Genomic DNA, 12,667 nt, shown 5'->3' with positions numbered 1-12,667 from the left:
TGTGTCGAGTAACGACACACGTCGACGACGACGCGAGTAATATCTCTCTATACAATACGGTAGAGCAAACACGAAGCAAAATAATATTTAACGCTTGTTATTGGTACGCTTCGATTCGCATTCCTTGTAACACGTTCTGTTGCTAGCTGAAAATAAAGAATGGCAACTAACTTTATTAATAGGAATATCTGTTATATTGTTACAACAGAACACAGCTTCAGAGATAACACTGGTGAGACAGGTTCTCCCGAGGTCTATCTCATTTTAACGAAACAAGAGGCATTCCTCTTTGTAAAGCCAGAATGAGGCTCAGCTTTAGGTACGGTGGTTTAACCTTAGCATGAAACAGCTTCCCTAGAGAGATCACACTCAGCAGAACTGGAAAAATGTGAATTACGCGAATATATTAACAATGACTGTTAACATACAAGTTTAGTGTAGGCTAGTCTCCAGCCAGTTGTCGCATGGTTTTAAGTTGGGTGAGGGGTTATTTTGTACCTATTAAAAGAACGATATTGGGGCTTAATTGAATACCTCAGTCTTATAGTCCTTTGAATACATTTAAGGATGAGTGCGAAACAGGGTACCACGCTTACCTGCTAGCCTCTATGGTGCCTTTCTTTGCTTCAACTCTGATATAGCACTGAGCCGTTGACATACATATGATACAAATGCATGAATGGTATCGTACGCCCTTGGCACTAAATAAATAAAAATATTTTTGTTATACATTTTGCAGTGGCTTTGTATTACAACAAACGCTGTACATAGCGGAGCATGCCACGATTGCTTCTTTGCGATTACATAGTATACGTATGTAACGAAGAGATAAATGCGGCAGAAAAAAATAGCTATTTTTTGGGCAGGCAAGCAGCTACAACGGTGCGTCTATCAAAAACAACGGACCACCGAGAGACGAACGTATATATGAATGAATAAGCAAAAGACTCGTGAGATTCCGGTTAGCACAGGCACAGTATTTAATTTGGATTTGTTACGGAGGACAGATGGAGGCGAAGAGAGGAACAGGGAAGCGAGTATTATCGGGTCAAGTCCATCAAGTGGAGTATGTGCTTCAAATCTAAGGTTACATGCTCCACATCGCAGGCAATCGACGACGAACAGAGAAACAGCCCTAGCCCTAAGATTTAAAATAAATGTTGAAACAGGAGACGGGCAGTAAGGATCAGAGAGGGGTAAAGGGGCCACCTACAGGGGAATAGACAAGCAGCTTGTAATGCCTCCGTTGCTCCTTATCGCAACTTCCTTGATGGGTAAACCGGTCTGTCTCAACGGTCGGAGAGACCCGTTAAAGTGCAGTTGAGGCTGCTAAGTAGACTGTGGGCTGCTGGAGCAGCGGGAGGGGGAACAGAGGCATTCGGCGGGGTGAGGGAAGTTGTTTAGAGCTTAATCAGCCCCCGGGCTAACTATCTAACTGGGACGCGCGTAGCTTTTTACATGGTACCAGTTAGCATTAACAACTAATGCGCCCGCTCTCCGCTATACACTCCTTCGTGTCTCCATGGCTTCGCTCAAATAGACCACAAAGTGGATCTACTACTTTTGGCCTTCAGCTTTCATCCCTCCACAGTTGTAGCAGCAGAGGCAGGACCACACGCCTAGAACCAGCAGCTCCAGCAGTTGCGGGCAGGATGCCTAATAAAGGGCAATGTAGCACAAGTCCGCACGAAGACAAGGAAACGATAACAGTCCAATCAATCATTGTCGCATAACCCAAACCCTTTACTCTTTCGCTACTGTCTAGTCATTTAGTCTTGAACGCGGAATTGCAGTTTTCCACTACCAGCAGCCGCAGTATTAGCCGTAATATGGGGAAAGTCTTAACCTCTGACTTACTAAGGCACTACAGTGGGCGGACAGGTCTATCGGTAGCATGGGCTATGCATCGTTCCATTTCGCCAATGAAGCAGCTTATTCCTGAAGTCACTGTTGCTTCCTAGGTATGGCGGTCGAATTTCACAGCAAATGTGTGTGGGCTATTTTTTTTAAAGCTTCTGTTCTATTAACAGCTACACGGGTAATGACGATGCCATCGTTTTGGCTTTAAGAGCGGTTCTTGATCCTGTTTTTCTGTTAACTGATTTCGAAATACATGCGGAGGTTACTTCAATCCGTTAATAAAATTGGTAAAGCAGACCAATGTTATTATTTATCTTTGGTGGAATATTTATTTTATCACGTAAACATTATAGAGTAGATCGCAAATTAGAATTATGCGTTAGGAGCTACTTTACCAAATCAACTATGAGCCAAAATAAGACGCCATCCAAAAATCTCCCTTATAATCAAAATTTCAAAGACTACGGCAGACGGGTGAGCTATTTCAACGGTAACCAAAACGTCGGCCTTCTCTACACCAATATGAATAGGAAATAAAACGATATTAATAATCTAGAAATATATTGCTAGTTGCAATTTTAAAAAAAAGCAAAAACATCGTTTGACTATCGTTTTATTAGCAGCTTTTTTTTTTTACTTGTCTGCCTTTATCAGACTATCTGTGAACGACCTCAGATGTATGCTCGCAGTGATCGGCCCGACCCCCAATACACCGCCGGAATAGCAATCTTTCGCCCAAAAAGCTTGCTATCCCGTGGAGGGGAAAAAACTTTCCCTTTTTTTGAAAATTTAAAAACACTTAGTAAATTAAGCGCTTCTCTTGCTTTAAATCTACTCTGTTCGACTGGGCCTCAAAAGAAGCACAGAGGCCAAAGAGACATGAAATTGGCAAATTTATTTGATAGGGGATTGGAAAATAAAGTAGATATGTACAGAAGAGGAGCGGGGTAGGCTGTGTTCGCTTTTTTTACTATTTTTACCGAATTTTACCATTATATAGTGTGTAAGATCATGAGACCAGTTATAATAAAACCGAAGTTAGAAATCCAGACTAGATCGGAATATAGTTTTAAATTCGAATAAACATTAGGCAAGCAATTGAGAATGGTGTTGTTCATATTGTTATACAGACACACAAAGCTTACTGCTAGCCAACGTAAACAAAATTTTCAACTTACTAGTAACTGGAAAAATATTTTCTCGTTTTTATTGAATTAGAACTTCGGCATATTGTTATTTACTCAGTTTATGAGCTCAGTATGCAAGTACGGTTTATATTAATCCGGTTCAATTGCACGGTTCAGTCATATTCTTAAAGGTCATCCTAACGTTATAATTTTAGGGTCTAAAAGACTGCATAGTAGAAAAATACTAAGACAAGAAATTGTATAATGTTTTTATCCACCGAAACCCATATGCTCAAGTTATAGTTCAAACTATTAATTGATTTATGCATTGTTTTTTACTTAGTAAAATAGTTGTTGACTTTTAGTTAGCATGCAGGTGAGACGGCGATAACTGAAAAAAAGCCGACCTTGTCACGAATCATTTTCTAAATAAGTGAATCGTATTATATAGTTTCTTTGATTGTTCAAAAATTGCGTCTTTTATGCGCAGGTTCTCTTAAAACACCCTTCAGCTGGTACTCATTGCCGCAAAATGCTTTTGTTGAAGTTACCTATTAGTTGACTGTCGACTAGAGAACCGTCACTGCCGTTCTCAACGGCATCTATAGGATAGCTTAAATAGGATGGCTTCAGTACAGAGGAAAATAATACAAGTCGACGATACGGAATAAGAAATTTCACGCTTTCGATAACGAAGCGTTAAAATCATACTCGAATTGTACAACTTCTGTCTACCAGATAAGTCGGACAAAAGCAGTTATTTTGTTTAGTATTTATTCATAGATATCAGCATTGTATGGAAGAAATATATGTAAGGTCGAAGGTCAGGTATGCTGTCGTGCACTATAGCCTGTACGCTTCTGAGGAACCCCAGAGCAAGCTGTGGCTTAAAAAGCTACTTACGTAAACTGAAATCATATATTGACACGCTTCAATAGAATAGCGTTGAATTCAATATTAGAAACATCGGTGTATATGGCTAGCCCATACAATAGCCGTCGTTAAGCGCACAACTGGATCAGGTATGTTTCGCACGGGTTTCAATTGAGCAACAATATGTGATTCCATCTTGACGACGAACTTATAATACCGCTCAAAAGAAATTACCCTAATAACTTGATAATTAAAACTTCCATTACTCCTCGTTTGTGCTCCCTTGGTTTGCTTATAACATATGACAGTGTATTTATCTACATTAAACAATGCATTGTTAATCTTTTCTAAACCATTCGCTTTGTTACTTAGAGGTACAATATAGTTTTTGCATTTTACTCTTTATATTATCGTAAAGTGGCGCTCTTCAAGGAGATGACTTAACTGGAATTTCCATCGAAATGGATGGAATTAGCAGCTGATCTTTCTGAAAAATTATTCGTATGTAGCTTCTCAAGTCATTCAATGAAGAGGGGATTTCATAGATAGAAGCTGTTGTCAGCGCTGTAACCAGCAAGAAACGAAGCTCTCGGCACTCCAAATGGTGTTATTTAACGAACCTGCTTTGCTACAACGGGACACTTCTAGAACAGAGCACGTTTTCACGTATCAGCATCGATAAAGCGGCGAAGGCCATGAAACGTTTTTGGGTTTGCTAACCTGCCACGCTATCGGACGGACGAAGTCGGCATAAGATCGTCTGTGCTACCAGAGTCGGCAGCCATGTCAACGGGAAAGGTCCGTGTGGCTCATGCCGCCATAGGACAGGTAGCCGCCGATGAGCGTGAACGACTCGAACAGCGACGAGCTCTCGTCGTAGCTCGTTTGAGAGGTCTTCCTACTGCGAGCGTGACAAGTACGCCAAAAAAATCCGTCCGAAAGGCGACCGTCAACTTATATCAGCCTTCGGTGTCATTGCTGAACTCCTCATTATACAACTGTCAAATGCGTATGAAGATTTCAGCCCGTGGCAGACGCATGATGCCTGCGCCAAAAGCACAGCTTACCGGACTCCATCCAATGGAGCAGTATAACGTTTGGCTAGAGTTTGTGGGTTCGTCCGGTCACCGTGAATGTTTCCGACATCCGGATAGTCCTAAATTGGGCTCATCTTGGATGCGCGATACGGTACGTTTTGACCGAGTCAAGCTCTATACATACGATGAGAACAGACGCGTTGTCCACGACGGAGCCATGCTTAAAACAAGCCAGCTGTACAGCGTTGACATGCACATCGCCCAAGTTGAGGATTCCGGTCACATGCCAAGATCGTCGCACAGGAAGCTATCGTTCGTGCAGCCTTGGTTCAGACCATTCAATGCTGGTGATCCCGAACCAAAATAATCATCCTTCAACGAAGTATCGGCGAAGGCTCTTACGTTTCTTTATAGCAGTTTAAATAGTATGACTTAAATGATGAATTCATAACCTTTCTTCTACCGCGGACTTGTGTATGATCGTTTTACGTCACATAGTCTGTTCAAGAATCGAGAATACGGATATCCTCCCTTGATTGTCGCATTACCTAGCCGCACATAATCTATATTTCCTAATTTACCAATCGATGTGTGACATGACTAATGGATGTACTATAGCAAAACCGTTTTAACTTTAAAACGTAAAAACTGACAGATCATTGCACTGTAAACGTAATGGTCTCATTGTCTTACATTGTTTAGGGAGAGGGGGGAAGGGGGCATTTGGGGATAGCAAATTTGCCCGGCGTCATAATTAAGCCACCCATAGTACCATCTTTTAAGGCTGAACACGGCTCTCTTAGTTAAAGTACACCTTACGTTTAGGTGAAGCGTATTTCGAAGCAGTAAGAATGAATAATCTCATGAGCTAAAGATGTTGGAGGGTATAAATGCTAGAATAGGATGACTAGCGTGTTCGACATACGATCGGCGTCCTATGTTTGAATGTTTTATTCTCTTTTATAGAATTTTTCTTATGTACTATACTTGCAATAAGCTAACAGGAGAAGGCCCGGGATCTCAGATACTTAACCTTGCATTGTTTAATTAGGTGTAGTTACCACTTGTAACAAGCTGACATATTCCTACTGAAATGTTTACGCTTATAAAAAAAATCCGACTATAGAGTGATAGACTTTGTGGCACTAGCCAAAGGCCAATAAAATGTTTTAGTATAATTATTACCTCACGGCAGGTTTTGTTTTTCAAAAAGCTAACTTATATTTGACCCTACATAGTAGTTACGCTGTGGTTGCCGTACGTCTTAGGGAAGTATTTAGAAACTGCTCATTATATTGATTCGGATTCTGAGTGTGGGGAAGTTGCCGGGGAAGTTGCCGAAAGCAGTTAATGAGGCTATCGACTCGTCATTATCTTGACGTTCGTCGCTAACGCAAGCACTATGCTGATAACTGATTTCTGTGTCGCCAACGGCGTTGAACGTGTAGAGTTGACAATTCAACGCTTTGTACTGAAGTTGTAACTGGCTCTGTCCTTTTCCATGGAAAATAGAAGATTTTCCTCATACCATGATTTCCTTGCGTGCGTTTCATCGTCTCTGTACATTTTTTGCTCGTACGCTCTTCAAGTGATATACAGACGCTGGATAAGGTTTGGCCGTCTTCTGTACTGACAGAACCACGACGCTGTTAATGGCGACGAGGCGACTGATGGCTCCTGTGCAGGCAGCGGGAGCAGGAGGGGGAACACATGTCCAATTTATATTCGCAGACTTCTTCTCGAACGACGGGTAATACTATTATTATCACTAGTGCTATAGCTAGGACGGCGTCCCATACCATGGCACAGCGCATAGTCCTGTAGCTACCAAAAGCGTCGATGTTCCTTCATCTGAAACGCGTCATCCGTCAAGCCCGAAAAAAGAAGTAGGCGGCAAAGAGGGCAATGCTATGGGACTGAGCGAATGCAACATAATTCGGAAACGCTCGGATGTCCCCCGCCACTCTTCAGAAAGCTACAATTTTCTATGACTGCGTGAAAAACATTTGTCTTGGTTGCTTACAATTTTGCCAGTTTTCTCTCATTTTGAGAACAACGATGCCCTCTGAGTTACTGGTCGGGCAACGACGTTATCCCTAACTCGATTGCACGCCATCATATTATGCCGGCGCGTCTGATATATTACACAGTAATGGGATGAAGTGTTTAAGGGATTAGGGTAAAAAATGTTAAATCTTAAATGTGGCCCATCATCTTACTTAACCCCCAATACTGCTTCTCAGACCGTAACTTAATTTCCATAAGTTGATGGACTGTAATGATACTGCAGGTTGAGAACAGTTTAGGGTAACGACAGGATGGTTCAAATGTCTTTTTGCAAATGTTACGTATTGCGTTTCATTAAAAATATACATTGGGCCTTTTTCTAGATGTGGGAAACTAAGTTTTTATTATTATTTAATAGTTCATTCATTTCTTGAAGGAAAGCATGTAGTTGCCTATAATATCATTTTCGCCTAGGTACATAGTAATGAGAAATGCTGCTTTATATTAACAAATATTGAATAAGCGTAATAGAGAACATCGGTGTGAGTGATCTTTGGACTAATACCAAACATCGAACCGTTAGACATTTTGCGTGCGGTATAGGTGCAACCTCACACGAACTTGTTGCTACTTTAAAAGATAGAGCTTAGCAAAAATAGATGAAGCGTTAGTGTGTGAAATATTTAGAATGAAACACGTAGATGGGAGATCCCAATATCGTGAAAAATTTCTATTATTTCGAATTATATATATATATATATATATAATGTCGGCTTTACGTATTACCGCAACTCAACTCTCACCTTGCACAATGTGACCACTGATAAGAAACAGGTATAGGACGATGGCAGAGCGACCTACGAACTACATAATTTATTTGACCCCTTCTTGCGAATGCTTCGTGCCATTGCACACACGCGTCTAAGTAAATGTTACAACCCCGAGGAACACGCTGGACACGCACTCATAAAGAAGCAGTGTACTGTTCGTCATTTGCTTTGATATACCATGAATATAGTATTCTGTCGTCATTCCCTTTAATGACATGATCGCCGCCCGTGTTGTTATCGTCTGTATTGTTTTCTTGCACTCGTCCCTCACCTCAACCGTTTTCGTCAACTGCTTCTCTACCCATTAGGATAATTACGACTAACCAAGTAAAATAAGAACGTGCTGTAGCATACGCATAAAGCAATGCCTCATGAGACATGTGTGAGCCTGAGATAACCGTTCTTGCATGAGGTACTGCGCACCGCTAGAAACGAATTCTCTCTTCGCCTGCCTTGTCAGCCTTGGGCTCGCACTCATCGCGGTGCATGCTTAAGCTAACGACACGAGCCTTTCAGGGGCGATCCACGCTGTGGAAAAACAGCCTCCACACCACCCATGTACTGCACTAAGCGAGTGTAAATTGGTACGCTCCGACTGGACGGAACGTCCTCCCCTACCGAAGGATTCAATGAGACTGCGCATATATATAAATGTACCTATATATGTGACTCGAGTTGGCCGAGGAAGCACCGAACGTTCTCGGATCGGCTAGCTGATTAGATCAAATAAGTAAGTGACAAAAAGATTTTTGCTCTCGGTGAGAAGGACGTATGGAGGTACGTTGACCGAACGCGCTTTCAGCCACGTGAGAATAAACGACATGGGATTCGAAGACAGTGGAATGATTTTCCGATGGTATCTATGCACGAGATGGTGCACGACGCAGCTCTAAATGGAAGGAAAATGAATTGATTATTTAGCTATAATAAATGTGATGAGCTACTATGATGTAAATCTTATTTGTTCTTATTTAATAGATACCACATCCTGTTCTTTTTAGCCAGTAGTACTTAACAAGGCTTCCGTGTATCTTTTAGTTCTACTTCGTGTTCTAAGATCGAGCAAAAATAAAGTGAACAAAACCTCTAACTTATCCAGCGCTTAATGTCGTGGCCATTCTTACAGTGAAATATCAAATTTTTTGTGTCAACACAGGCAGAAGTTTCTGCATAGCTTGTTACCTATTAAAATGATGTTACTTCGTGTCAGATCCCGCTGATGTCGGATACAACGCAATCCAACACCGAGTAATAATTATTGTAAAGATCACTTAGTTATTAGAAAATACCCCTAAAAGTGTTTTATTTTATGGGGCTTGAATTCCGTAAGCACATCACTATCTGATCTGATTTGATTTACTGCCCTGTCAAAATGCGCCCCTACCTGTTATTATCTCGATTTTTAAGGCTCTATCTTGAAAATAGTTTTCTTTTACCTCTACAGTTGTCTTACTAAATATGTGATTATACCTATTATACCTAAGTCGATAGACAACAATAAAGAAGAGAACGGCGGCTTCTGAGAATGTGGACAGAGGTTAGTTACTGACTACTCATTGTAAAAAAAATAACTTCTAATCAGATCTTCGGCTTTGGTTCGACACCACTCAGACTGTTGTATTATGGTTTAACTAGTAATAGTAGAGAAATTCTATTAAAATAATTAACAAGTTAGTCGTTTTTTGAAAATAAATAATTGAATGTAATGGTATCCGGCTGCCCCGACAAAAGGACGTGGCAGACCGGCACAAGAGCCGAAGGTCTCAGCTTAGCTGCCTACATTATGCTTAGGATTCTTTCGAGTGGCTCTTATTATCAATTTACAGCGCAGTTATACTAACTGATAGCTATAAATTAGAGCACTGCAAACACAGTTTTGCCCTTTAGCTAACAGTACATATTATAAAATTAAACCTAATTTGCCTCAATCTATTATTCTATATTTTCTTTTCTTAGAATAATATGTTCTAAGCTTTCCTGCTGGTGCAATAGCGCTAATAGAGTGCTTAAAGGTGCGTGTATTCATGCTATGCAATGCCCTGTTTCTGGCAAGAACGTATTCGGCACATATTTGAAAACCTTAAAAGTCCTTATTTATCTCACTTCGGCAAACATTTTCGACGACACTTGCCTTCCCTTTTTTTTTTTTTATCATGATACTCAGCCAACTGAAGAAAGCGAATAATATTGCTCCGTTTTGATGACGCGGCCAGCCGATTTACAATATGGACTATTTTCACAAGGTCCGCTTACTTTCATTTAAGTTTGTCGTTGCCTCGAGTTCGGGAAAGTCGATACTGAAAACTGGGCTGGCGGCCGTTCCTTCAGACCCGACCGATTTTTCTTCCTCTCTCACTGTCTACCTTCGTCGAGGAGCTCCGCTTCATTGAGCGATCACGTTACGTTGATCCTACCCTGCCGTGTAGTTTTTTCAACAAAGTTGTATAGCTATCATAAACTAAGTCGTAGAGTGAATTCGCTGGTGGCTGGTTCATTGGTGGTGGCAGACGCACGGGTCTGAGTGCACGTCTAGGAAAAAAGCCGGGCTACATTATGTAAATCTCAATAGGTCCCGTATAACAATGTGTCTCCTACCGCCGATGCTAGCAATACTTTTAGCTACCGATGCCTCACTTCGTTCGTTTCAACCCACTACCCTACACACCCCGAAAGACACGAGCGGGCTCGCATGGCTGGCTGGGTGCCTGTCTGCCTCATACACAATTGCATAGCTGCACACCGAAGATAGCAGAAGCGAGAACGACGAAGATATAAATAGCCTACTTACATGCTTCAAAAAGAGGGGGTTTAGATCGGCAACGGCGAGACAGTGAAACGCTAGGGAACGATTCGGAAGAGGGCTATGAAGTAAATGGTCCTTTGTTATGTATTAAAATTCGATTTTCAAAATCAGTTGAGTATCAGCATTGAGTACAGTTTGATTAGCAACGAGAAGCGTTAGACCTAAATGGGAATGATATCGAAAGGGCAAACTGCGCACACAGCTTATAAATTATGACTATCTAATAGAAAAGTACGATGATTGTGAACTTGGCAACGTGACGTTAGAAGGAAATGACGTACGAAATAGCTTTCTTAAGCGAACGTACGTATTGCAATAAAAAAGGCTAACTTCTCAACCGTTCTTGTGTGAAGGGACTAATTAGACGGACGAAATCCACTTAAGTGTGTGTCACTCACGCGAATAAACTAAATCGTGACTGCTATTCATTACAGCCCCGAATTTCTACAGTTTTAAGTATAGTTAGTCTAAAACGAAGTGCGTCGTCCTACCGGGTCTGTCCGTCCTGTTTACTAACACAAAATAACTACCACCACGTATAGCTCAGTGTCTCCTGTACCTCGTTACTCTGTACCACTGTGTCATCTGCACATCTTCCGTTGATGTAAGACGATACGATGTGTCCTCCGAGAAGAAAAGTGAGCAGGTACGTTAGGCCGATTTAACATAGTTAGGCCACTGTGGACGACACGTCACGCGGTTGATCTTCTGACCGGTCGGTCTACATACGCGTCTCTGGAGAGCTGCAGGTCTCTCGATGAAACTGAATACTGGACCATACTTTATTGTGTGCACGGTTGCGTAGATCTTGTTATGTCATATCAACACAACGTCCGCAAATGTGACGCCATTTCAACAACATAGCATTATTAGTAATTATTTAACACTGTACACTGAATGAGAAACCATGTCTCAATCGAAAACCCAAGTTACAAAATTATCCCTTGCTAATTACAAGTCTAGTTATTATTCCATAAGCGGTGGCTCTTCATACTATACTAAATATATATACGATAATCGGTATTGCGCTATTCATATGCATATACGAGTAGCGCGATAGCGATTTTCATAAAAGGCCAAGTCTTGATGATGCTTGCGTCCTGAAGGACGTCCACAACTCACTTTTCATGGCAGAATGATGACGAATGAATTGTATTAAGAGATGATCGATATGGATTCAGTGAAGTTACTGATTCAATGTAGATATGATGTTTCAACTAAACTTGAAACGTCAGTGCAATTGTTGTCTTCCAGAAGCCGGTGAAGCACTTGGATGAAGTGTACATACTTACAGCTACAGCATTTGTTACATGCGTGTCGTCAGTGTACACGATTCCACGTTCAATATTGTGATGTCACTATGCATTATCATTTTAAGGCGACACAAAAATGATCTCGTTGCGTACAAGAAGCGAATGGCCTTTGTGACGGCTTCAGCTAAATTTGGATAATTAACGATTGTTAGACGGTCGTTACTTTTTAGCGAGGGACAGGAGTACGATTTTTCCTACACGACACACCTACAGAGCTATTTAACATAACTCCATATTCAAGTTTTTACCTAGAATTGTATCGATTTGTAGAACTGATTTCCGCCGAACACTAGCTGTACGCGGTATCGATAGAAGTGTAGATGTAACCTATACTTCCTATACCTGTACGTTTTTTGGGTCGAACCCTAGACGACACATCGTTGTTATGCATTACTGAGCGTATGCTCCGGAGTGTATCCACATCTACATATTGTCTCACAACTCGCACCGATCCGCTTTGCTAGTTCTAGAATGCCGTGTATTGGCCACAGATTGCTATTCATTGTGTGGCCGTCTGCGTACAATATATATGTCCCTACATATTAGCTCACAGTAGATGCTGAGCCTATCGGAGGGCAAATTAGGCAGCAACGTCCTGAATAATGAGCTCCAGCACTTGCAATTCAGCCTGACCAACACACGTCTTTCGTTAACACTGTTAGATTATGTTGTCTTCAAGATAAACATAGTACACAGAGATTTGTTTCATCCGCAATACTTGCGAGTTGATCTTCTACTGCCTCTCTATTTTGACTATTTTTTTGTAAATACGTAGCATGTATGGGGGCTGTCCAGTAAATCATCCACCCAGTGACCT

General features: G+C 41.3%; 1 protein-coding gene across 1 annotated transcript; it reads left to right on the top strand.

Annotated features, from left to right (window-relative positions):
- Positions 1-4,449: 4,449 nt before the first annotated feature.
- LOC147752269 (putative T-box protein 7) lies at positions 4,450-5,332 on the top strand. Its single transcript, XM_086972041.1, has one exon. It carries the CDS (start codon positions 4,644-4,646, stop codon positions 5,262-5,264), a length of 621 nt encoding a protein of 206 aa, XP_086828167.1. The 5' UTR covers positions 4,450-4,643; the 3' UTR covers positions 5,265-5,332.
- The last annotated feature ends 7,335 nt before the right edge of the window (positions 5,333-12,667 follow it).

The sequence above is a fragment of the Varroa jacobsoni genome, unplaced genomic scaffold (genome assembly GCF_002532875.2).
Source record: "Varroa jacobsoni isolate VJ856 unplaced genomic scaffold, vjacob_1.0 scaffold_1376, whole genome shotgun sequence".
In the NCBI taxonomy this organism is placed as follows: domain Eukaryota; kingdom Metazoa; phylum Arthropoda; class Arachnida; order Mesostigmata; family Varroidae; genus Varroa; species Varroa jacobsoni.
Note: the sequence above shows the minus strand (reverse complement) of the source record. Positions and strands in the feature narration are given on the sequence as shown.